The 27090-nt window shown below is 41.5% G+C and overlaps 2 protein-coding genes across 6 annotated transcripts in view; one reads left to right on the top strand and one right to left on the bottom strand.

Annotated features, from left to right (window-relative positions):
• Positions 1–37: 37 nt before the first annotated feature.
• Gpr65 (G-protein coupled receptor 65) lies at positions 38–8045 on the bottom strand. Its single transcript, NM_001106751.3, has 2 exons — positions 7999–8045; positions 38–2002 (listed from the first exon to the last, which is right to left on the bottom strand). The coding sequence occupies exon 2, from the start codon at positions 1608–1610 to the stop codon at positions 597–599; it is 1014 nt and encodes a 337-aa protein (NP_001100221.1). The 5' UTR covers positions 1611–2002; positions 7999–8045; the 3' UTR covers positions 38–596.
• A 2751-nt stretch (positions 8046–10796) lies between these two features.
• Galc (galactosylceramidase) overlaps positions 10797–27090 on the top strand; it is a 69362-nt gene continuing 53068 nt past the window's right edge. Inside the window, exons 1-3 of one of the 5 annotated variants that reach the window (XM_087553367.1) lie at positions 10797–10846; positions 26738–26806; positions 26986–27049. Coding sequence is in view for 1 of the 5 variants with exons in the window: in NM_001005888.1 (NP_001005888.1) it covers positions 17302–17448; positions 26738–26806; positions 26986–27049 (280 nt within the window). In the remaining 4 variants the exon portion in view is untranslated. Of the gene's footprint in view, positions 10847–17233; positions 18828–19371; positions 19495–23778; positions 25934–26737; positions 26807–26985; positions 27050–27090 lie in introns of those variants that run through there. The other 4 variants (XM_087553368.1, NM_001005888.1, XM_087553369.1 and 1 more) reach the window with 4 other exon arrangements.

Raw genomic sequence — 27090 nt, 5'->3', positions numbered from 1 at the left:
AATGATCATATATTCAACTATAAATGTAAAGAAATTAAGACCAAAATAAAAAAGCCATTTACTTTTACTTTATGTGATGTGGTGACTAGATCTCCAAATGTATGTAAACATCAAAGTTCATGAGAACATTTCTTTTATAACCCAAGTAAGTACTCAATGGAAAATCCCAGTTCATGGAATGGCTTCAAATATTTGTTAATGAATGTGGTTAGGAGTCTTTAGCAGTTACCTTGTTGAAGACAGGTTTATACAGATGATAAAACTGAAAATCCGAAGACAGCAACAACGAAAGGAATCCTAACCATCAGATAGAATGGCCCCCGATGTACCATCCTACATGCTTCTTGGAGGTTATAGCACAGAGACAAAGAGACCTGGTACTGAAATGATGATGTCTGATCATTAGAATACATACAAAAGAATACATTTTTGTACCTTACTTAATAAAGTCAGGACAGGAGTCGTACAATGCACCTTCAAAATATCTCCACGGGGGTAGACTAAAGTATTCGCACTTGATTGCCCTATGCCGGATTTCTTTTCCAAAGTATAATTTTTATTAGATAATATCATGTAACTTAACCGGCCTCTACTTTTTATTCTATAATCTCCAGTTCTATGGTATCTCTTGTGGACACAGAAAGTATGTCTCTTTTTTGTCCTCGGGATCTATTGCGCTTCCTAGCACACACTTTTAATATGTTCCACATATCGGATCTCCCGGTTTCCGTCACGAAACAGTAGAGAATTGGATCGGCGACACAGTTTAGACTCGTCAGGGCCACTGTGATTCTGTACACCGTAAATGTCTGCTTTCCAGTCTTGTTATTGAAGTTCACGTTGCGCTCTAAAATGCAGCGGATGAGCACCATCACGTGGAAAGGGGTAAAGCATAAGATGAAAGTCAGCGTGATGCTGGCAAGCAGCTTTATGATCCGTCTCCTTTCGTTGTTTTCCGTAGCTTGGTTGTGCTTCACGGCGCGGTAGACTTTATGGTTGCAGATCATGATGGTGACCAAGGGTATTGCGTAGCCCAGGAAAGTCCTGAACAGGTTAAGGTTTATCTGCCACTTCTCCAGAGGGTATTTGTCATAGCAGAGAGTGAAATTAGATTTCTCTGCATCACAGTATTCGACACTTGTTTCGTCTTCCCACAGAAGGATGGAGTTAAAGACGGATTCCAATATCCAGATAGACAGGCTGGTGATAAATGCAAATCTTCTTGTTCTTAGAAAAGAAAACCTTAGAGGGTAGACGACTGCTAAATAGCGGTCCAAGGCAATGCAAGTGAGGAAGGCCGTGCTGCTGTAAAAGTTCAGGTAGGTGAAGAAAACGCTTCCTTTGCACAAGGTGGGAGAGAGCGTCCAGTTGTCTTTATTCCAAGTGTAGTTTATCCAGAGAGGCAGCGTCAACGCATACAGCAGATCTGACAGTGACAGACTGAAGAGGTAAACTCCTAGTTCATTTTCCTTCTTCGCTTGCAGAAAAGATACACATAAAGAGCCGATGTTGGCTGGGACGCTGACTATAAACACAAATATGTAGACCACTGGGAACAAATAGTGGTCCAGGTCATGCTGTTCTTCAACACATGTGCTGTTCATCGTCATTTTTTCTTTACAGTGGCTATTACATTACTTCTTAGGCTGTAAATGGGGAAAGGACTCTCGCCTTGTAAATTGTCAATGTTAAAGTCTCTTTCTCTCAGGGTTTTCTCTCAGTGTCTTATGTTTCTGATTAGTGCATCCAGGCATTGAGAGAGTGATTATAGATCGAAGTTTTACACAGACTATTACTGCCAGAAGTCAGGATCCAAGCTCCTGGCGGTGATTTAAAGCAGTTAATTAGATTTAACCATCAGAAGTCTTCATGTTTAGAATCATGGGATTTTAGCCTCTCATCTGTTCTTTTGAATCTTACAGGAGATTGGAGATTGGTGAAGCTGTGAACACCCTGGTTTTATTTTCATACCACCGGGCGTTCTTTTAAAAGTGTCCTGATTCTGCAATGAAAGGGAAACTAGAATTGGTTAGATATGTGTAAGGTATACAACCCCATTCCAATCATGACTTTAAAGCTGTTGTTTCCTTTCATTTATTGAAAATAAAAAAATTTCAAATTACAAACACCATTTAACTAAACCAATGAACTTTAGCAAATAAAATCAGAGATTTTTTTTTATTTCAAATAAGAATTGCTCAAAAGATGCTAGCTCATAGAGAATGGTATTTCCCACCAGACGATGCCTAATAACCATTACCAAAGTTTTTTAAACTGTTAAAGCTATTTTGGTGGCTAAAAAAATAGAAAGTTTAATTATTTGGTTGTGATGGGAAAATACTACTTTATTCTGTTGCTTTGGAGGGTAAAGTACATGGCTATACAATTTAAGTTTCAACTTAACATACAATATCAGTATAAGGCATTTCAAATGTCACATTGTTAAGAGAATATTTTCATAACATTATTAAGTAGAGTGAATATAATTTGTTGAGTACTAATGCACAGGCAGTCCTCCCTCTTCTATGTGTCTTTTGTTTCTTATGAAATGTAGCTCACTGTGTCTCACTTACATCCCACAAATGGGGACCCAGAGCCACCTCTATTCTCTGAAGATGTTGTGATTATCAACTTCTATCCTTAGAGCTGGCTGGCTCTGAGGTTCATTCCTTTATAAAATGGCACTGTCCTAGAAAAGGGCTCCCAATCCCTTTGCAAGTGGGGCCTTGTTTTGATGGTTTACATGATGGGACCTTTACGGGAAGCTGCGCGTTGGACGTCACTCTCTTTCCAAGTGGAGATGAGTTCAGAGCACAAATGAGTTTTCTATCACAAGGCATGATTCTGGGAAAAGTCACGCGTGGGACGCATCTCACTCTTCAAGAGGAAAAGTAAAACTCCCAAATGGTCTGGTTCGCATCACACTTAAAGATAGGAATAAAACCTGCAAAGCAGACTGTTAAAGCAATAGCAAAATATTTGCGATGGAAAACAGAAATCAGGGGTTGGGGATTTGGCTCAGTGGTAGAGCGCTTACCTAGGAAGCACAAGGTCCTGGGTTCAGTCCCCAGCCCCAGAAAAAAAAAGAAAAGAAAAGAAAACAGAAATCAGAGAAATCAGAGCTGAGGAGGGGGAGGTGAGCAAGGCACTACAGATATGCTTGAGTTAGACGTGGGTGGGAGGACAGCCAGGGCTTCTGGATCGGAGAAACGAGGCCCAGAATTTACACCAGGAAGGCAGAAGGCTCTCTCCTGCCACCACACCCTAGGAGGCTGTAGCTTCTGGGTGAGGGCACACCAGAAGAGAAATTAACAAGTGCCAGAGACGTTCACAGACAAAAAAGAGAAGCTGGCAAGTTCCTTACTTTGCTCTGTTTTTATGCAAAGAGCTACATTAAAAAAAAAAACTTTCCCTGAGTGTTCATAGAGTTTAGCAGATGTTCACGTAGAAAGGATGAAAGGATCTGAATTCACGCCATTAGTTTGGTTCATGTGAACTACTTACATGGTTCATTTTCATCACCCACCATGGAAATATGAACTGAAACCTCAATGAGACACCACTAACACACTCGCTAGAATAAACTGAAAGGCGGAAAATACCAAGTTTGGTGGTGATGTAGAGTACCCGAACCCATACGTACACTAGGCTGGAAAATGTACACATGTAACATGATTTGGTGATTTTGCTGCTAGATGAGCATTTGCTAAGCAGCAGGCACTAAGATCAGAAGGTTTACAGTAGCACTGCTTGCAAAACACACCAACTAGAATGCCCATTAGCAGTAGAATGCATAGCACACATGGTATATCGTCGTCGTCGTCGTCGTCGTCATCATCATCATCATCATCATCATCTCTATCTCAATGCTTTCATTTTGGTCTAAATGAAATAATAGAGTTGATGACTAATAACACAATGTTGACTGACAAGACCAACACAATAGAGAGCATACTATTGGATAAAAGCCAGCCACAGTTTATGCTGAGTCAGAAGAGTGATTACCTTTGACCGGGTCAGGTTTCACTGAAAGAAGGTGGGAGGGGGACTTGCGATACTCAGCAGAACTCTGTTTCTTAATGTGGGTGCTGGTTGACTGGACACATGCAACAAGTATCAAGCCGTAGACTCCGTTTGAACAGGTTCAGTTTGTAAAAACCGATTATGCGGTAAGCTTAGGACGGTGAATGGTGTAATTAACAGGCCACAGTGACTGAGGCTTGACAACGTGTTTGACATGTAAGCTTTCCTAAGAAGTACAATTTGCTTCTTTTTTCTTACATGAGAATCAACAAAATCAATAAAAAATAATTTAAACAGTCATGGAAAGATTATTAAATGAAAAGTGAGTTTTAGGCATCTAGAAGAAATGAATGCAGAATTTTCTCATAAAGAGACGCTTCCTCAGCCTGGGCTTCAGAGAGCCCAAGAGATAAAAGCCCTGAGAACTATGATTACATCATGGATTTCACAGGCAAATGGATGGAACTAGAAAATATCATCCTGAGTGAGGTAACCTGCACCCAGAATGACATACATGGTATGTACTCACTGATGAGTGGATGTCAGATAGCCATGGTCTAACTCACAGACTGTAGGAAGTGTAGCAAGAAGGAAGGCCCAAGTGTTGATACCTGAAACCCATTTAGAAGGGGAACAAAATAATCACAGGAGGCAGGAGGAGGGAGGAAACTGGGTGGGAGAGGGGCGGGGGGAGGAGAAAAGGAGGGGCAGGATCAGGAATGGTCATCTAGGGGGCCAGGAGAATGAATTGAAATATGCAGCAGTAAGAGTTAGGGGCCAAGGAAAGTCCCAGAGACCTGAGATATGAGAGGTTACCAGGACTCATGGCCCCCAGTTGAGGCAGGAGGTCATCCACCCATCTTCAAAATTTTTAACCCAGAATTGTCCCTCTCTATAGGAAATGCCAGGACAAAAATAGAGACTGAAAGAAAGACTCACCAGTGACTGGCCTAACTTGGGACCCATCCCATGTGTGCACAATAAGTCCTAACATTACTGAGGCCATGTAGTGCGTGAAGACAGGAGCCTCTCATGGCTGTCCTCGGAGAGGCTCTACCAGCCACTGACTGAGGCAAATGCAGACACTTACAGTCAACCATTGGATTGAGGTCAGAGACCGATATGGAAGAGTTAGAGGAAGAATTGAAGGAGCTGAAGGGAATGTGATCCCATAGGAAGAACCACAGTGTCAACTAACCTGGACCCCTCAGAGCTCCCAGAGGTTAAGCCAAAAACCAAGGAGCATACATAGGCTGGTTCACAGGCCCCAGGCATGGGAATAGCAGAGGACTGACTTGTATAGCCTCAGTGGGAGAGAATGAGCTTAATTCTGTGGAAATTAGATGCCCAGGGAAGAGGTGGGGGTGAGGTGCGGGTGGGTGGATGGTGGGGAAGCACTTTCTCAGAGGTGGGAGGAAGGATGGAGTGAAGAACGAAGGGAGGAGGGACCGGGAAGGGGGGGCAACTTTCAGAATGTAAATAAATAAAATCATTTAATAAAGATTTTTTAAAAAAATACCCGAGATGGGGGGTGTTTGGGGAGGTGGGGGACTCTAAGAGAACTAGGTGCACAAAAGCTTTAGAGATAAAGGGATACACAGACCATGTGTATCTAATCAGTTTAAAGAAATAAAGATGGGATCACATGATCAACGAAGAGAAAGAGAATTAGCTGTGTGTGATAGCTGCTGCCTGTAATCCCAGTGTCTGGGGAGCCGTGGCTTAGGGAAGCACCATGGACTGACAAGCAGCCTGTGCTATGGAATGAGAGCATGTCTCAGGAAAAGGAGAGCAAGGAGTGAGGAGAGAATGTCAAAACTGAAAAATTTCTCTAAAAATTAGTGTAGACTTTGTTGAGTAAAATGTCATAGTAAAAATTCCTCAGAAGAGAAGCAGTACAGGAAACTAAAGAAATCAGAAAAAAAAAGTTATCTGTGTAAAGGAAAAAGAGACACAGGAAAGATACACAGTGAGTAAACCAAGAAGATGAGCACACGTGTGACTGGAGCCCCACAAGGGGAGAAAGGAAGATCAGTGAAGTCCACGTGTAACTCGAGTCCCGTAAGGGAAGGCAGGGAGGTCGGTGAAAAGCAATGGGCACAAATACGACGGCCGACTGATTTCCAGAACTTACGGGGGACATGAATCCCCCTGCATTATGAAGCCTAGTGTCAGATGTGACAAAGTGAAAGTTCTGTAGCTAGATACACTGTGATCAAAAGGCAGAGACCAGAAACTAAGGGGGTAGGGGTGGGGGTGGGGGAGTGCCAGAGAAAGAAAGATGGATTAGGTACAAAAGGCACATTTCTGACTGACAAGGGGCTTATCGACGGCAACCACTGAAACCAGATGACAGAGTATTCACATTACTGTATACCAAGAAAATGGCTGTCATCCTATTACCAGATTTCAAGAAACAGAGTGAAACCTAGCATTTACAGGTGACTAACACTCAGCAAATTGCCTCTTCGGTTCTTGAAGAAACCTTTTTTAAAGGTTCTTGGTGAAGACAGAAAATGAAACTCTATAATCTGAACCACAAGAAGGGAAGGACCTGGGTGAGCTGCTAAGGAGGGGGGCTCTAAAGAATGTCAGCATCACACCCTTGGGTAGGCTCATGCACCCGAGGGAAAACACCCAAGTCAAAAAGGTCTCCTCTCTTGAGACAGGACCAAGAAAGGAAGGGCAGGCACTGCTGTCTTCCTTTTTGTGTTATTAAGCGAGTGTATGTTTGTTTCTACAAAAGCGAAGACAGAGAGAATTATTTTAGTGAGGTTTTACAGTTCTGAACGGAATACATTTCTTTAGCACTTCCTCCCTTGCCGAGAGCAGCCACCAGCCAGGGTGGCTTGATGAACCAGATAGCATCTTGTCTGTTGAGCAACAGAGGCAGTATAATATGTGCTTGTGGTCGCTTGTGGAAAGGTTCTCAAAGTTCTTGGGGGGAATCTGTGGTTCTTCTAAGTTTGTTTCCTCTCATGTAAGTTAGTGCTCAGGGCACAGGGTTGCTCTGAGAGTTAGATGAGGTGGCCTGTGGGGCCCAGAGCCAAGCACAGGGAAAGTCTATACCATATGTTAACGTCAGCGATGTAGTGCTTTCCCTTCTACCGCCCCACAGATTTCCTAAAAGGAAGTCATCCTTGACTGTCGTCAAGTGCGATACCAAGCCAGCATGTCAGATAGCTCTTGTTGAGTCGGTGGAAATGCATTTAAAAAAATATACAAAACACATTATTCCTGTATCCTTCCAAATATTATTTAGGATGCTTTAGTGAAATTTTGAGAAATTTTGCCACCCTCACTGAAAATATGAATGATCCAAGGTTGAGTTTTATAAAAAAAAAATAAAGGCAATCTATAGTGTGGCTCTAAAAGTAATATAAATTATTGATGACAATAGCTAAAGGCAAATTGCTTGCACACAGCATTACAGAGACACTTTCACCTAAAACATGCTTGCTGCCTTTTGAGTCTCCACAAGTCTCCGCTACTATGACTGTTATTTATTAACAAGTAGTTACCGCGGATGCTAAATGACACCAGAAACATAATTTTCTAACCTCACACGAGTTCTGATGAATGTAAAAGCGATTCCCAGACTCCTGCACCGGTGGGGAGGTAACAGCAGGTAGCTCTCCTGCCCAGGTTGGCAGAGATTCTTCCTAAACCATCAGTTTGCCAATACTGCATCCTGAGGAGAGAGCTGGGCACACAGCGTCCCCTTGGCTAACCCCATATCATCACCTAACCACTTCTAAGTTTGAGTTCTGACATCCCTGGTCCTACTACTCAAAGAAGAAGAAACCATGTGTCTTCCTCATTCGCATCTCTCACACAAAGCTTGGTCTTGTTACACTCACAAATCCCAAAGCAGATGCATAGTACCTTCTTGATCATTCTGCCAAAAGTACACTAGATACTAAAAGTACGCTATCTACTTTGAAATCGTGTTCTAGTTTTTAATCTCATACTCACCCGTTTCTGGAGTGATGCTTCTCTTGTCTGAGGAGGGTGGCAACTCTGCTTGTATCAAGAAGAGAAACCAGTAGTGTTGTGGGGACAGGAAATTGCGCTCGTATTTTGTCATAAGCCAATGAGGAAGCAGCCTTTTAATGAGAAGGCTTACTTTATCTGAGTTCAAACAAAAGGATCCTTCTGTACTTGAAATGATGTTTGGGTCATGTATTGTCCTATGATTTTCATAATCCATTCTCTTTGTGTCTTAATTATAAATGTATACTTGTATGCCTTTTTCATGCATATGTGTGTGACTGATGTATGCATGTGTGCACACTTTTGGAAACCAGGAAAAGTGTCCTGTGTACCTTGCTCTGCCTTATGCCTTTTCATAGGGCCTCTTACTGATGCCGGAACTGGACTGGTAGCTAGCAAACTCTTCCTGTCTCTACTTGTCCACTGTGCTGGGGCTATGATCATACATTTGGGCACTAGGATCCCAGCTCAGGTCCTCATACTGTACATCAAGGACTCTTCCCAGGTGATTCATCTCTACATCCTCTGATTTTGATGCTTTTCTTAATGTCTTAATCCTGTCACTACGCCTGCCTATTAGATCGACTGTGAGGGCATCTACATAGGCTCTGACTATTCCGTGGGAATGAGCATACCATCATGTAAGAGAGGGCTACTTGCTGTCACCCTGGATGCCACAGAAGCTTAAACACTTCTAGATGTGCATGAATGAGGTAGGATGAGTGATCTGGGTGTGAGGATGGAGAAGACGCTGTGGACCGATTTGGGGTGAGTTGTTTCATGGAGAATAAAGCAGAGGAGGTAGAGTGGGTTTGGGGATTAATGTGGGGATCTGAGCAGGTCAAGACAGACAGCTCTGGGAGAACTTCTCTCCTGGGGGACTAATAGGATTAGATGTATAGTATTCGATTACAGAATCATCTTCTCTTCTGGTAATCCTCTGGGAAAAGGAAACAGTGATTGCTAAAAGCAGCTGATGGGACTGGGTCAGGCAAATAGCTAATCATGGAATTTGAAAATGTGTTCGGGAGTGCTATAGATTATGCTTTTAAAACACTAATGGCTGTACTTTAACAAGGTAAAACTACTTTAAACAAGGTAAAGTAGTTTAATGCAAAGTGAAATTAGTTTCTAGAACATTCTACTTTTGAGAAAGCTAAAGTGAGATACCATCTTTAAACTGTATCCAAATAAACTTTGATTAGAAATTAAGGCAAGGCTATTTTATAAGTATGAAATCGAGAGTGGAAAATTTTAACTTAATTTTAGGCTCTACTCAGGATATGCCAAGTCTGTGTTTATAGTTGAAAAAAAAAAGCGATGCCATAGCTGAGACATTTCTTCCTGCAGTTAAGTGAGGTGTATAAGGGAGATGCAAAGGCTTTTGAAATTTTCTTAGAATGTCTTCAGGAATCATAAGAATACGCTGGGCTGTGGTGGGGCACACCTTTAATCTCAGTATCTGGGAGGCAGGGGCAGTTGGATCGCTGAGTTCAAGGCCAGCCTGGTCTACCCAGTGAGTTCCAGGATACTCTGTGTACATACTGTCTCAAAAACAAACAATAATAACAAGAAAGAATTGTAACAATAATGAATTTGTGAAGTAAGAATGTGTAAATAACATGTAGTAGTTGAAAACTTCAGGATATATTGTCATTGAGATGATGGAAAATTAAGGTAAAATGTAAAAGCAGTAATGACCTAAAGCTTCAGCGTTGGGGTGTGGGGGTTCACTTAATGCAGTGTTTCCCTTGCAACCATGAAGATCTAAGTCCGAGCCTCAGGGGCAATGTCAAACAAAGCAAGTATGGTGGCATGTGATCGTGATCTCAGTACTGGGAAGGTAGAGGCAGGCAAACTCTGGGTTAGAGAAAGACTTGTCTTTAATTTAAAAGAAAAGAATGATGAAGCCTGAGGAACAAGTCCCAAGGTGGCCCTCAGGCTGACACACGCATCTGCACACATGAACACATACATATGAATCTGCACACATCAAGCGCATACACACACATACAGAAACGAGGGGATTAAAAATTTGCCAAAATGAAATAATAATTTCGATCTACTTATGACTATAATCCCCATATCTCTTTTTTGCTTGGTTTTGCACATTTGCCTAACTATTGTTTCTATTTCATGGGTAGTTCACAATTTGCACAAGATCTAATTTTACCCAAGGAGACCATACTTCTGTTTGTAGAGAAAGAGTATTTTCACATCCATATGGAATCTCTATGCCCTTTACTCTTCAAACATTTGAAAAAAGAGGATGTAGTTAGAGAACACGGCAGATACAAACTTTTGCTTCTGCTTAAAGAAGGAATAAAAAGTTAGTGAGCAAAACTTGCTCACCTCACATAAGGAGACACCAACTTTCATGGATTCTGCCTCTTGTTAAAACTGCACTGGCACCGAATTTTAATTACAGTGGCATTTAAATGAACAGTTGGAGAAATTTCAGAGCCCAGAGACATGGAGGCATTTTGATAATATAAAGGCCAAATCAATAAAAAAGTTATTTGAACATTGGCCCTATGGGGCCAGAATTCTTGGCCAGTCTTTTCTGATCTTCTGAGCTCACACTAGGCCCTCAACAGTGGTCAGAGGCAGCGTGCTTGGGCTAAAAATGGGAAACAGGGCAAATGAATGCAGACTCTCTGGATTGCAGCTTCTCCATATGGCAGACAGTGTAGGCAGTTATTCTGCTGATGAAGGACATTTTCCTCCCCTTTCTCCTTTTTTTTTTTTTAAAGCTGCATCACTTGTCTGGTGCAATTTCTGAGATTAAAAGCAGCGAGCAAACAGGGTGGGATCAAGTTCTGACGCCCTGGTATGTTTTCTCATTTTTATTCCTTTTTTTGTCCATGTAATTAGTCATGTTGTGTTTGTTGCCTAATGAGAAAGGGTCCTTGGCAGAAAGTGAGAGTGGAAAAGGCTATGAGTTTAGTTTTGAAAGAGGCGGCTGAGAGGAATGGAAAGGCTGGGGTTCTGGGCTACTTGCTTGGGGAAATCCTGCTGATATCCAAATTCAGATGTGACAAATGCATAAAGTAAGGTCTCTTAGAAAGTTATGAAGAGCATAATATAGGTTGTTGATGAGGGCAATATCTGGGGTTAAGTAAAAATAAACTACCAAGGCTAATATTCAGTCTTGTCATTAGTGTGCCTAATATATAGTTCGAATGCTGTCTGTGTTTGGCATTCTCTGTTGGGCAGCATTGTGCTGTATATTGAAATAATCTCTCTGTTGTACTGTGTTGTGGTTTGAACATGAAATGTTCGCAGAACCTATGTGTGAACACTTCGTCCCCACTGGCCGTGCTGTTTGGGGAAGGTTGTGGAACCCTCAAGAGTCAGTGAAATGGGCCTTGATTATTTTATAGTCTGTCCCCACATTTTGTCTCTGTTTCCTGGTTGTGGACACAAGGTGACCAGGCCCATGACACCTGATGCCCTATTATCCCTGTTGTGATAAATTATACTTCAACTCTAAGACAAATAAACCCTTTCTCCCTCAAGTTGCTTCTTGCCTTATTGCTTGTTTGGTTACAGTGACAGAAAATGAGGGTAATTAACATAAACTGTCATTTTCTTCAGCTCTAGGAACTCAGTAGACTCTAAAATTCCCCTCTAACAGTTGATATTGACAGTTGAAAGGAGACTAAGTGTATTTCCTTTGAAGCATGGCACTGAAACCTCCTGGCTTTCTATTACTTGAACAAATCTTTGCAGTAAACATCACTGACTAACGAACTACAGGGAGAGGTGGCAATTTTCGCAGTGAGAGAATTCGCTGTCATGATTACATTCACTGAGGATTACATTCAGCCAGCGTTCTTTGCTGCAAACAACAGAAACTGTGGTCACCTGGCACAAAAAGTGACGTGGAAAGCAGTCAGATATGGTCTATGATCTATGCAGAGCTCTGAGGATGAGGTTTATAAAAATGGTTAGAGAGAATGAACAGAAAACCAGGTCACCCCATCTGGACAGTCAGGTTAGGATAGCACTGCAGTACCTTACTGTGCCGGACCCTTGAGGACACTTTAGCTGGAATCTCTGTGGCATTCTGGGATTCCAGTGTGATAGATCCACCCTCAAACATCTGGCCACCCTTCCAAGGTCAAAGTACAACTTCAAGGAACTGACTGCGAGTTCTGGTTACGGTCAGAGCCTGCGCTGAAAGCAGGAAGAGGGAGACTCTGCTTCCTTCAGAATTAGGTAGTCTAATTCTGCCTCCCAACACACTTAGCACTGGGAAGCGGTGATAGGTCTGGATTATTATAGAACAAAAACTCAAAGTAAAGCAAGGGCTGGAGAAATGCCTCAGTGAGTAAAGGTGCCATCATTAAGGTTGCTGACCTAAGTCTTATCCCTGAAAGCCGTGTGGTGGGAGAAAACCTCTGAACTCCATGTGTGTACAGTGTCCTGAGTATGCAAACCCCCTCCCCAATAAGCAAAGATCTCATAAAAGAAGAAAAAAAGATAAGAAGCCTTAAAACAAGAACACACACACACACACACACACACACACACAAGTGTTCCCAGTCTACACTTTTTAATAAATCCAAACCAATACAAAAATAGAAATATATTTTCCCTGGATTTGCTGAAATGTGAGAAAAAAAAGGTACATTCAAAACAGTTGTTAAACTTGTAAATCATTTATGTAGCATGTTGTAATGTCATGTGCTGATCACTCTTTTGAGGGCTATGTGAATATTAACCTGACTGAATCTCCTATCGGTCAATTGCAGGCATCAGTTTGGGGGGGGGGTGCAGGACTCAAGTCCAAAGGGGCTAAGTGCCTTATCTATAATCTCTGCCTATTAGATTGGAGGAGAGAGATTTGAGGCCAAGTTGTCTGGAGATTTAAGAGCCTATACTGTTACCACAGTTATTCATGGTTTTATATGCATGTACTCGTAAGGGAAGCCCAGCAAACAACATACAATTTATTCCACAAGCTGGATTCTTTCCTCTGAACCACTTTCATTGTTATCTAAGGCTCTGAGTTAACAGAACTCTATCATTATTTTAAAATTTTATTTTATGTATATAGGTGTATTTATGTCTGTGTACCACTTTGCATGCCCAGTGCCCATAGAGGCCAGAAGAGGGTAACCTTGAGACTGGGGTTATAGATGATTGTAACCTACCATATGGGTACTGGGAATTGAACCTGGGTCATCTGGGAGAGGTCAATGCTCTTAATCCTTCGGATTCCCATTCTGTGTTATATATATATATATATATATATATATATATATATATATATATATATATATATATATATATATATATTCCTCCAATCTAATAGGCAGAGATTATAGATAAGGCACTTAGCCCCTTTGGACTTGAGTCCTGCACCCCCCCCCCCAAACTGATGCCTGTAATTGACCAATAGGAGATTCAGTCAGGTTAATATTCACATAGCCCTCAAAAGAGTGATCAGCACATGACATTACAACATGCACTATGTATATATATATATATATGTAGTATTATATATTTGCAATATTATTAATTATATAATTATGTGTATATGTCTGTGAGTGCAAGTGAGTCTTGTATGTGTAACATATGTAATACATTTTATATTTTATGTAATGTGCAGGGATGTGTCTGTGTGAGCATGTGCACACATACACTTGTGGGTCTGCATGTCTGTAGACAGAGGTGGGGCAGCCAGACTAGGGTGTTGGCTGACTAGGCACAGGAAGAGTTAAAGGCGTTTGCTGATGCCAGACTTGGAAAGTACTAGTGCTCCTGCCTCTGTATGTAGTGATCTTAACCCTAGCTTAGCCATAGCACCAGCCCCGCAATCACATATTCTTTTGATAGAAGTTGATTTATAAGTTGCTGGCAGAAACAACTCTATCCAGAGTCGAAAGCTCAGACCTACAAGGAGACACTACAGGATGTCTGTAAAGAGGCACGCCCTCACATTCTTTCTCATTCTGGGGATACCTCAAAGGAATGCTTCTAACTCTTTTAGTAATTGTTTTGTCTTACCTTCTCTTGTGACCAGTGATTTTTTTTTTAAGTTCAAGAATTATATACTGAATATGTGTATGAGTTGGACACTGCTTAGAGAATGCTTGTGCATATACAATGTGACAGAACAGATGGGATGGGCTGTTAGGAACCTTAGTCAGCACTTTGGCTTAAAAGGCAAGGCTGCTCATCTTTCTCAAAAGGTTATGATTCTTCTCTTATCTTAATTTACAAAAAGGAGACGTTTAGAGGAACATAAATAGGTTACTCAGAAACACTTCTAATTCAATTTAAAACGGTTTAAAAGAATACATTAGAAACACTAGACCTTCCTCTTCTAGTCTGATGCCATTGATCCTGAATCCATACATTTAAGAGAAACTAAGAACACAATTCCTTCTCTGATAACTGTGATTTCTCTTTATCTCACATACAGATGAATTTTCTTTTCCAGTCTGCATACATGACTTTGCTTAAACAGAAATATTTGTTTCCTGAGTATAGATTACGAATTGGAGACAACAGCTCTTTGCTTTGATATATGAACTGTGCTGCTTCCAGGAGAGGTACCATTTGTCTTGTTAATGGTTTCTATTTCCTATTCTGCATCGTTTGCACGATGCACAAAATCTTTAACCTGTCTGCCAATAGAAAGTTGGAATGGCATGCTACAGGAAGGCATATGCTGGATGTTGGCTTCAACTTCCTGTTTTCATGAGACGGGTATGTGTTCCAGGTTTGGTGAGAGACCCTGCCTCAAAACATAAGGTGGAAGAGTTGGGAAAATGACTCAGTAGGTAAGAATATTTATTGCACAAGCATAGGGACCTGAGTCCATGTCTTCAGCCCCTGCATAACAGGTGTCAGGCAACCATTATCCCAGGGCTTCAGAGGAAGGTTACTGGACCTTGCTGTTCAGTAAGAAATCCTGTCTCAAGGGAATAATGTAGAAAGTGATAGAGCAAGACACCTGAGTGTCTGTTCTGGCCTTTTTGAGGACTCGTGCACATCCCTAAATATGTTTGAATATAAAACACACACACACACACACACACACACACACACACACACACACACACACACACACACAAAGAAGATACTGTATCGTCCAGAAAGACCCTAGAGATATCATAGGCTGATTACAGGATTTTCAAGTGGTTTGATTTTATCCCTTCCTACAATTTCCCATAATTGTGTTTGTGGTGGTCTTCATTATCCACTTGACTGAATTTAAAATCACCACAAAACACACCTCTGGGTGCATCTGTGAAGGTGTTCCCTGAAAGGCTTATCTGAAGAGGGAAGATGTCATGTGTCCTGGATGGAACAAAAAGAAGGAAGGAGTGTCAGCATTCACCTCTCTGGGCTTTCCTGACTGGAGTTGCAACACTGCCAGGTGCCTCAGGGCACTGTTGGCATCAGTCTCTCACCAAGAAGGATGAAGCCTTTCAGTTGTAAGTCAAGATAAGCCTTTCTGTCTTTAAGCCCTTTATCAGGTATTTTTTTTTATCAAATATTTTGTTACAGCAATGAGAAAAGTACTGAAGACAACAGTCCTGAAACACAGACTTAGGCTTGTTTTTAAGGGATGGCACGACTTATTCCAAAGATAATTATGCAATGGCCTATGCTCCCTTAAGCCCCAGGGCCAGTGCCTGTGGCCTGTGTCCTTGCCACTCTGGTGTCTTGGGGGTTGGGGTGGGGACTCAACTGATTCTATGCTTTCCACTAAAAGAATTTTCAGAGAGAGAGAGAGAGAGAGAGAGAGAGAGAGAGAGAGAGAGAGAGAGAGAGAGAGAGGGGAGTGTGGGGGGGAGACAGAGAGATTGATTGATTGATTTCTCTTCAGCTTTTCAGACATCAATTTTCTCCAGTATTAGGGGAATCCAAATTCCCAGGATAGTTCACACTTTCCTACCAATGTAGGGTTGTCCTGGATCAGTTTACTGACAGTGGAAGGAAGCTTATGATTGTTCCAAGGAAGTATAATTTCACCTTTGTCAGCTTCTGAGTCCTAAGAGTTAAACTGCTCTGACAGACTAGATGGACGAAGCACACAGATTGAAGTTGCAGGGCACAGGGACACACCCTAAGAAAATGAATACCCTCCCCCCCCAAAAGGTTAATGACGTGTGTGCTGAATCTGATCAGGAGCAGTCATGTTGTAAAATGTGCCAGCAGGCATGTCCAATCTTCTCGTATCGTGACATTACGTTGTCAGCTATAGATTTCACACTTGAGCTTTGTACAATCGAGACTTTCTTTTTTAATCATAAAGTCTCATATGATGTTTTGAGATAAGTCTGTGTATAATTTTGGGGGTGGGGCTGCTTTTGTAGCTACCATCTTGTGGTCTGCAAGGCGCAGGATGAATGCATCTGCTAGGGTATTTAACTGGAGGGAGAAGTGAGTAGGGAGGTAAGGGTTACTGTAACAGGAGTTGGCAAACATTACCACTTCCTATATTTTAGTCAGGGCATCTTTCATAAGCGAGTTTCACAGTCCTTTAAGAAACACAATAAAGGTCCAAGTATCCTGGACCTAGTGTGTTTTTTAAAGTCTCTTAATCCAAAATACTATGTTTTAGCAACATTCTGGACAGGTAATTATATTAACTCTTTTAAGGCTAAAAGACCTGGATATAGCACACTACTCAATTGAACAGAAACTCTGTCAGCTAGCATTTGCTAAGAGAATAAGTGCACCCAACTAAGATTACCCGAGTGCCTATTATCTTACTTTTTATGTTATTTTATCCGGAGTTCCCTGACTTCTTGTTGTTGTCTCACAGTGGTTTAGGAAAAAATCAGGGTCCTAAAACCAAGCGACTCAACCAAGGTGACAGCTTGACAGCTTGACTGGGGGCTTAGTTTGGGGCTTCAAGCCAGGTCCTCATTGCTGTCTCCTACAGAGAATGATCTACTAGGGTAGGACCACTCACAGCCCTCTTCTTTTGACAGTTGTTGACCATTCACTTCCCGTTCATTAAGATGATCCATCAGGTGAGGTAGGAAGAGTGGTCACTAAGTAATTACACGCAGAGACTGGTCCCGCCTCTTTGACACAGAAGTGACAAGGCAAAACTCCCTCAACCTCTCCCTGCTCAACACTACAGCGGCTGCGCAAGCAGCCCGGAGCCCTCACTTAAAATGGCGAAAGCTTCCTCAGCCGTCCGCTCTTTTTCCTCAGGGAGGCGATCGGGCCCGCCTCCCAGGGTGCCACAGTCACGTGACCCGCACAATGGCTAACAGCCGACCTAAGGCTTCCCAGCAACGCCAAGCAAAAGTCATGACCGCCGCCGCGGGCTCGGCGAGCCGTGTCGCGGTGCCCTTGTTGTTGTGCGCGATGCTGGCGCCCAGCGGCGCCTACGAGCTAGACGACTCCGACGGGCTGGGCCTGGAGTTCGATGGCATCGGCGCAGTCAGCGGCGGCGGGGTGAGCGCGGACTGGCGGGAGGCAGAAATGCGGAGGAACGCAGGGAACGCCGGGGCCGCCCCCTCCCACAAGCCCCCGCGGCGTTGCCGGGAGAGCAAACGCCACTATCCGCGTGCGGGCTTGAGATGAACCCGAGCTGGCAGTTAGGTTGGAATGGGGATCCAGAGGTCTCGAAGGAACAGGTGTCTGCTGCAGTCAAGTGGCCAGGGCTCGAGGGAACACTCGTTCTGGATCGCCGACCTGGGCTGTCCTTGCCGCGCTGGAAAGGTCGCCTCTGGAAAAGCCAAAGAGGGACCTTGAAGCCTCAGCGGGATGCTTCAGTTGTTCTCTTCCTTCCCTGGGAGTTAGTTGGTGGAGGCATTGAGTCAGAAGACATAGGCCACTAGGCACTAGGGCAGGGTTTGGGGAACCTTCTTGAGTAGTGAATAGTACACTTCACCTCCTCTTTAGGGTTGTGTAAAGCCTGAGCGACCTGTTTTAAAAGAGGGCCACCTTCATCCACTAACTCTGTGTGTGTCTGTGTGTGTGTGTGTGTGTGTGTGTGTGTGTGTGTGTGTGTGTGTGTGTGTTGGGGGGCGGCGGGACTGGGAGGTGGGGTGGTCATCAGGCTTATTGGTTAAAGTTTTAAGTTGTCTCCTCTCCCATTCTGTCTTCATAATAAACACCAGTTAATTCTCAAAAGATGAGTTCTTGAGAGAGATTTCTTGATGATTCAAAAATCTCGGGACTGGGAAGTGGTTTTGCTTTTAAATTGTAACCTTAAGTGTAATTTTAGACTTACAGAAACATTAAAAATATAATAAAATGTTCTTATATACCCCAACATGTATGTATCTATGTATGGATGAATGGATGTATGCATGTGTGTGTACTATGTACTAATCTCTTTATTCTCAGTACTGGTTTTTATTTAAAATAGCCAATATTTCATACACAACCTTAATCTCTCCTTTTGATATCTTTATAATATTAATTCTACATGTGTAGGCTTCTTTAAAAATTGAAATTTCTAGTTTTACCTAGTTTACGCAATTTTAAGTTATTAAAATAATTTTATAAGCTGGTGTGATGGAGTAAGCCTTTGATACCAACACTCAGGAGGCAGAGGCTGATGGATCTGCCTCTGAGTTTGAAGACAGACTGGTATACTAGCCAGTTCTAGGCTAGCCAAGTGCTACACAATGGAACTCTAAAGACACTTAAGAACATAGAACAAGAAATTCATGTTCATTCTTAAAGGTTTATTTTAACTGTGTGTGTGTGTGTTTGTGTGGTGTGTGTGTGGTGGTGGTGGGAATGTTTGTTTAGGTGAGTGCAGGTAGCTATAGAAACCAGAAGCAGGTCACTGGGAGTTGCCATCTCTCCAGCCCCCAGAGCAGGTAAATCTATAAAATATTCAATTAGTAATATCTTTATACTGTATTATATGTTAGTCAGTTTAGAACAATATCGAATAGATGAAGATAGTTGAACGTTTTATTTACACACCAGTTTTCAACGTGTGTGGAAAACATGTTACCTAGCACAGTGGTAGCAGTATTTAGATTGCCCTTTCCTGACTTTTACATATTTAGGGAAAGCATTTTGCTTCAAGGGTTGACATGCGGGCTTCAGAGATACAGGACACTCATCTTCTGGTTTTGAAAAGTTATTTCATTTCCCTTTCAGTTTCTCTTCTGAGGGAACAAGGTGATTGGGATTAGCATTATGAGGACAGGTGTGATTAGCCAATTGTGATTCTTATGTCTTATGGAAGAACAAATTGTTTTAAGATCTTGAGGCAGCCTGTTGGGAAAGTGTCCTGGTACCCTAGTTTCTACGACTACAGACATACTTCAGCTTCAATAATGCTTGTCATCACAAAGGGGGACATTTTGATCATCAAGAGATACAGTTGCCAAGACAAACTGTTTATGAGTCCTTGACCTATCATGTTTTTAGTGCTGCCTACCTGGAGACAGAGCCCTGAAGGCACAGTTGCAGTTTTCCCTGGTTGCCTTGTAACTAATCCTTACCTACTCAGTGATATGGCCTCCCAAAGTACAGGTGTTTGGTTCACTATTGGTTTATCTTTTCTTTATTTTTTTTTTCTTTTTCAGACTGTCATCTGAACGGAGGGTCTGTACTATCTTTTTATCTTTTAAGATAACACAAGTTTATTTACTCAAAGTGTTAGGGGCCAGAAGTCTGTAGGTGAAAGCATTGGCAAGGATGTATTCAGTGCAAAGTTTAAGGGAGAACCTGCTCTTAGCCATTCCAGACGGGTTGCTTCTGCTGCTCATTGAGTGCCTGTACTTAATATGTCTTTCCGTTTGTTCTGTTATCAGTCTTAGGTTTTGTTCATACAGCCTTGCCTTGGGAATCATTGTTAGGTCAATCTTAACAGTAGCAGGTTGAGTTTATAAAGCTTTGTGTGTGGGGGCGTACTGTTTACTTTCAGCATAGCTATTTTTGTTTTGTTTTTTTAATTTTTTATTATATATTTCTTTACTTACATTTCAAAGGTTATTCCCCTTCCCGGTTTCCTGTCCATAAGCCCCCATTCCTTCACCTCCCCCTCCCCAATACAGGTATTCCCCTATACATCCCCCTTATTGCCCTCCCCCATAGTCCCCTGCACTGGGGGGTCCAACCTTGGCAAGACCAAGGGCTTTCCCTTCCACTGGTTACCCAAGGCTATTCTCTGCTACATATGCAGTTAGAGCCTTGGGTCAGTCCATGTATAGTCTTTCGGTAGTGGTTTGTCCCTGAAAACTCTGGTTGGTTGGCATTGTTTTTATGGGGTTGCAAGCTCCTTCAGCTCTTTCAGTCCTTCCTCTAATTCCCCCAAAGGGGTCCTATTCTCAGTTTGGTGGTTTGCTGCTAGCATTGACCTCTGTATTGGACATGCTCTAGATATGTCTCTCAGGAGAGATCTATATCCAGTCCCTTTCCGGATGCATTTTTTAGCTTCATCAATCTTATCTAGTTTTGGTGGCTGTATATATATGGGCCACATGTGGGGCAGGCTCTGAATGGCCATTCCCTGAGTCACTGCTCTAAACTTTGTTTCCATATCTCCTCCTATGAATATTTTTCCCCCTTTTAAGAAGGAGTGGGAGCATCTGCATTTTGGTCATTCTTCTTCTTGAGCTTCCTGTGGTCTGTAGATTGCATCTTGGGTAATTTGAGCTTTTTGGCTAATATCCACTCATCAATGAGTGCATGCCAAGTATGTTTTTCTGTGATTGAATAACCTCACTCAGGATATTTTCTAATTCATTCCATTTGCCTATGAAATGAAGTCATTGTTTTTGATAGCTGAGTAGTACTCCATTGTGTAGATGTACCACATTTTTTGAATCTATTCCTCTGTTGAAGGGCATCTGGGTCCTTTCCAGCTTCTGGCTATTATAAAAAAGGTTGTTATGAACATAGTGGAGCATGTGTCTTTGTTGTATGTTGGAGCATCTTTTGGGTATATGCCCAAGAGAGGAATAGCTGGGTCCTCAGGTAGTGTAATGTCCAATTTTCTGAGGAACCTCCAGACTGATTTCCAGAATGGTTGTACCAGTTTGCAGTCCCACCAACAATGGAGGAGTGTTCCTCTTTCTCCACATCCTCGACAGCATCTGCTGTCACCTGAGTTTTTTATCTTAGCCATTCTCACTGGTGTGAGGTGGAATCTCAAGGTTGTTTTGATTTGCATTTCCCTGATGACTAAGGATGTTGAACATTTCTTTAGGTGCTTTTTGGCCATTTGATAATCCTCAGCTGAGAATTCTTTGTTTAGCTCTGTAACCCATTTTTTAATAGGGTGATTTGGCTCTTTGGAATCTAACTTCTTGACTTCTTTGTATATTTTGGATATTAGCCCTCTATCAGATGTAGGACTGGTAAAGATCTTTTCCCAATCTGTTGGTTGCTGTTTTGTCCTAATGACACTGTCTTTTGCTATACAAAAGCTTTGCAGTTTTTTGAGGTCCCATTTGTCGATTCTTGATCTTAGAGCATAAGTCATTGGTGTTTTTTCAGGAAATTTTCCCCAGTGCCCATGTGTTCCAGACTCTTTCCCACTTTTTCTTCTATTAGTTTGAGTATATCTGGTTTGATGTGGAGGTCCTTGATCCACTTGTACTTAAGCTTTGTATATCGTGATAAGAATGGATCGATTTGCATTCTTCTACATGCTGACCTCCAGTTGAACCAATAGCATTTGTTGAAAATGCTATCTTTCTTCCACTGGATGGTTTTAGCTCCTTTGTCAAAGGTCAAGTGACTATAGGTGTGTGGGTTCATTTCTGGGTTGTCAATTCTGTTCCACTGATCTACCTGCCCGTCTCTGTACCAATACCATACAGTTTTTATGACTATTGCTAGAAGTTCTTTTATTGTTGAGTATAGTTTTCACTATCCTAGGTTTTTTGTTATTCCAAATGACAAATTTGCAAATTGCTCTTTCTATCTCTATAAAGAATTGAGTAGGAATTTTGATGGGGATTGCATTGAATCTGTAGATTGCTTTTGGCAAAATGGCTGTCTTTACTATATTAATCCTGCCAATCCATGAGCATGGAAGATCTTTCCATCTTCTGAGATCTTCCTCAATTTCTTTCTTCAGAGATTTGAAGTTCTTGTCATACAGATCTTTCACTTGCTTGGTTAAAGTCACACCACGATATTTTATGTAATTTGGGACTATTGTGAAGGGTGTCATTTCCTTAATTTCTTTCTCAGCCTGTTTATCCTTTGAGTAGAGGAAGGCAACTGATTTGTTTGAGTTAATTTTATACTGACACTTTGCTGAAGTTGTTTGTCAGGTTAAGTAGTTCTCTGGTGGAACTTTTGGGGTCGCTTAAGTACACTATCATATCATCTGCAAATAGTGATATTTTGATTTCTTCCCTTCCAATTTGTATCCCTTTGACCTCGTTTCACTGTCTGATTGCTCTGGCTAGGACTTCCAGTACTACATTGAATAAGTAGGGAGAGAGTGGGCAGCCTTGTCTAGTCCCTGATTTTAGTGGGATTGCTTCAAGTTTTTCTCCATTTAGTTTGATGTTAGCTACTGGTTTGCTGTATATGGCTTTTACTATGTTTAGGTATGGGCCTTGAATTCCTATTCTTTCCAGGACTTTTATCATGAAGGGGTGTTGAATTTTGTCAAATGCTTTCTCAGCATCTAATGAAATGACCATGTGGTTCTTATCTTTGAGTTTGTTTATATAGTGGATTACATTGATGGATTTTCATATATTAAACTATCCCTGCATATGAAGCCTACTTGATCATGATGGATGATCATTTTGATGTGTTCTTGGATTCGATTTGCAAGAATTTTATTGAATATTTTTGCGTCAATCTTCATTAGGGAAATTGGTCTGAAGTTCTCTTTCTTTGTTGTGTCTTTGTGTGGTTTTGGTATAAGATTAATTGTGGCTTCATAGATGGAATTCGGTAGCGCTCCGTCTGTTTCAATTTTGTGGAATAGTTTGGACAGTATTGGTCTTCTACGAAGGTGTGATAGAATTCTGTACTGAACCCATCTGGACATGGGCTCTTTTTGGTTGGGAGACTTTTAATAACTGCCTCTATTTCTTTAGGAGTTATGGGGTTCTTGAGATGATTTATTTGTTCCTGATTTAACTTTGGTACCTGGTGTCTGTCTAGAAAATTGTCCATTTCCTCCAGATTTTCCAATTTTGTTGAATATAGGCTTTTGTAGTAGGAGCTGATGTTTTTTAAATTTCTTCAGATTCTGTTATGTTCCCTTTTCATTTCTGATTTTGTTAATTTGGATACACTCTTTGTGACCTCTGGTTATTCTGGCTAAGGGTTTATCTATCTTGTTGATTTTCTCAAAGAACCAGCTCCTGCTTTTTTGATTCTTTGAATAGTCCTTTTTTTTCTACTTGGTTGATTTCAGCTCTGAATTTGATTATTTCCTGCCTTCTACTTTTGGGTTTATTTATTTCTTTTTGTTCTAGAGCTTTAAGGTATGCTGTCAAGCTTCTGACATATGCCCTCCCCTGTTTCTTTTTGCAGGCACTCAGAGCTATGAGTTTTCCTCTTAGTACTGCTTTCATTGTGTCCCATAAGTTTGGGAATGTTGTATCTTCATTTTCATTAAATTCTAAGAAGTCTTTAATTTCTTTATTTCTTCCTTGACCAAGTTGTCATTGAGTAGAGCTGTTCAACTTCCTTGTATATGTGGACTTTCTGTCATTATTGTTGTTATTGAAGACCAGTCTTAGTGTGTGGTGATCTGATAGGATGCATCATAATAATAATGCATGGGATTATTTCTATCTTCCTGTATCTGTTGAGGCCTGTTTTGTGACCAATTATATGGTCAATTTTGTATAAGGTTCCATGAGGTGCTGAGAAGAAGGTATATCCTTTTGTTTTAGGATGGAATGTTCTATAAATAACTGTTAAATCCTATTGATTCATAACTTCTGTCAGTTTCTCTGTCTGTTAAATTTCTGTTTCCATGATCTATCCAGTGATGAGAGTGGGGTGTTGAAATCTCCTACTATTATCATGTGAGGTGCAATGTGTGCTTTGAGCTTTAGTAAGGTTTCTTTTATGAATTAGGTGCCCTTGCATTTGGAGCATAGATATTTAAGATTGAGAATTCATCTTGGTGGATTTTTCCTTTGATGAATATGAAGTGTCCTTCCTTATCTTTTTTAATGACTCTTGGTTGAAAGTCAATTTTATTTGATATTAGAATTGCAACTCCAGCTTGTTTCTTCAGGCCATTTGCTTGGAAAATTGTTTCCCAGGCATTTACTCTGAGGTAGTGTTTGTCTTTGTGTCTGAGGTATGTTTCCTGAATGAAGCAAAATGCTGGGTCCTCTTTATGTATCCAGTCTGTTAGTCTATGTCTTTTTACTGGGGAATTGAGTCCATTGATATTGAGATATATTAAGGAATAGTGATTGTTGCTTCCTGTTATTTTCGTTGTTAGAGGTGGAATTATGTTTGTTTGTCTCTTTTTTGGTTTCATTGCAAGGAAATTATATTCTTGCTTTCTGTACGGTGTAGTTTCTCTCCTTGTGTTGGAGTTTTCCATCTATTATACTTTGTAGGGCTGTATTTGTAGAAAGATATTACATAAATTTGGTTTTGTTATGAAATATCTTGGTTTCTCCATCTATGTTAATGGAAAGTTTTGCTAGATACAGTAACTTGGGCTCGCATTTGTGTTCTCTTAGGGTCTGTGTGACATCTGTCCAGGATCTTCTGGCTTTCATAGTCTCTGGTGAGAAGTCTGGTGTAATTCTGATAGATCTGCCTTTATGTGTCACTTGACCTTTTCCCCTTACTGCTTTTAATATTCGTTCTTTGTTTTGTGCATTTGCTGTTTTAACTATTATGTGATGGGAGGAATTTCTCTTCTGGTCCAATATATTTGGAGTTCTGTAGGCTTCTTGTATGTTTATGGAATCTCTTTCTTTAGGTTAGGGAAGTTTTCTTCTATAATTTTGTTGAATATATTTACTGGCCCCTTAAGTTGGGAGTCTTCACTTTCTTTTATACCTATTATCCTTAGGTTTGAACTTCTCATTGTGTCCTGGATTTCCCGTATGTTTTGGGCTAGAAGCTTTTTGCATTTTTCATTATCTTTGACAGTTGTGTCAATGTTTTCTATGGTATCTTCTGCCCCTGAGATTCTCTCTTCTATCTCTTGTATTCTGTTGGTGATGCTTGTGTCTATGGCTCCTTGTATCTTCCTTTGGTTTTCTATATCCAGGGTTGTCTCCCTTTGTGCTTTCTTTATTGTTTCTATTTCCATTTTCAATTCTGTCACCTGTTTGATTGTGCTTTCCTATAATTCTTTCAGTGATTTTTGTGTTTCCTCTCTAATGGCTTCTACTTGTTTACTTGTGCTTTCCTGCATTTCTCTAAGGGTGTTCTTTATGTCTTTCTTTATTTAAGTCCTCCATTATTATCAAACAATGTGATTTCAAATCTAAATCTTGCTTTTCTGGTGTGTTCAGATATCCTGTGGGAGAACTGGGCTCTGCTGATGCCAAGTAGTCTTGGTTTCTGTTGATTAGGTTCCTGTGCTTGCCTCTAGTCATTGGGTTGTCTCTGGTGTTTGCTTGTCTTGCTGTTTCTGGGAGTGACTTGGCCCTGCTATAGGCCTCTGTGTCAGCACTCCTGTAGAACTGTTTTCCTGTTTTCTTTCATCCTTTTCCAAGAACAGGTGCTCTGCTCTGAGCTGTGGCAGCGTTCCTGGAGACTGTCTTCCAGCTCTAGGCGTGGGCAGGAATCAAAGGGTCCTGTGCCTGATTGCTTGTGTAGGTCTTTGCACCCAGTGGGCACAGTTGGCACTATACGATTCCCTCTTGGGTCTGGATTGTAGGCAGAGGGTATGCTCCTCTGACTTCTCAGGAGTCCACACTTCTGAGGTTCCAGCTCTCTCCCTCATGGGATTTGGGTGCAGGGAGCTGTTTGGCTGGATCAATTCAGTCCTGGGCGCAGACCAGAACCACAGGTACCAGCGGCTGTCTGTTCCTATATCCCTCTGTCCAAATGCACTGTGCAGTTTCCCCTTGGACCAGGGATGTGGGCCGAGGTGTGCAGAGGTGGCAGTCTGTCCTGTGGCCTCGGGATGTCTGCCTCAGGATAGCTCTTAACATGGCTGTAAGATATTGATGGGTAAAACTGTCTGAGATTCATCTAATTTATCCTAGCCCCCAGATGAGTGCTCTTAGGATAGAATATTTCAGTTTCAAGATACATTTAGAATCATGTTTATAATAGCTATTTTTCTTGTTGATATGATGAGACACCCCAAAAACAATATAAGGCTCCCAGTTTGAGGGTTTGGTTCATCATGGCAGCTGGTCACATCATAGCTGCAGTTAGCACATAGATGATCGCCAGTGCTCAAGTAGCCTTCTTAGATTTTATACATTTTGAGGTGTCAGCCCATGAAATGTTTCTACTCACATTCAGGGTGGGCCTTCCTACTTCAGTTAACTCTAGAAGCTCAGTCACAGACACACCCAGAAGATTTTCTCCCCAGTGATAGATATTCCATCCTGTCAGGTTGACAATGCTGACCATCACAATGTTTTAATGGCTTATCACTCAACCAACTCTTACACCATCATAAAACCTCTTAACTCTCGGAAAAACAATAGGCTTGTGCACCCAGTGATTGGGTACAGACCAATAGCATGGCAAACGACTTTCCACAGACTGGTATGTGTGTGCGTGCATGTGTGTGTGTACACTATAGACAAATACAGAAGATTATAATTGTTTTGATATTTTTGAAAACTTTTTTTCCCAGGCAACCTCCCGGCTTCTAGTAAATTACCCAGAGCCCTATCGTTCTGAAATACTGGATTATCTATTTAAGGTAAGGAAAAATCATCACCTAATGGGCCTGTGGTGTTTTTAAAGTACATGGTGAAGTCCAGCCTTGGCATTTCTCAGCTTTCTGATAGAAGTTTGGCTCTTCTTCCACCGTACTGCCCAAGGCCTCTAGGAGGTTTTGCATGACGGATCACACTAATAACACTGTTACTTTTTCCATAGCCAAACTTCGGTGCCTCTCTGCATATTCTAAAAGTGGAAATAGGTGGCGATGGACAAACAACAGGTAGGGGGATTTGGGACAAGCGGTTTCCCTGACATTTTACC

Source organism: Rattus norvegicus, chromosome 6 (assembly GCF_021556685.1).
Source record: "Rattus norvegicus strain SHRSP/BbbUtx chromosome 6, alternate assembly SHRSP_T2T, whole genome shotgun sequence".
Classification (NCBI taxonomy): domain Eukaryota; kingdom Metazoa; phylum Chordata; class Mammalia; order Rodentia; family Muridae; genus Rattus; species Rattus norvegicus.
This window is presented reverse-complemented; position numbering and strand designations above follow the sequence as displayed.

Bases quoted from the DNA above. Each gene is read 5' to 3' on its own strand.
- Gpr65 (NM_001106751.3), bottom strand. From the start codon at position 1,610: ATGACGATGAACAGCACATGTGTTGAAGAACAGCATGACCTGGACCAC.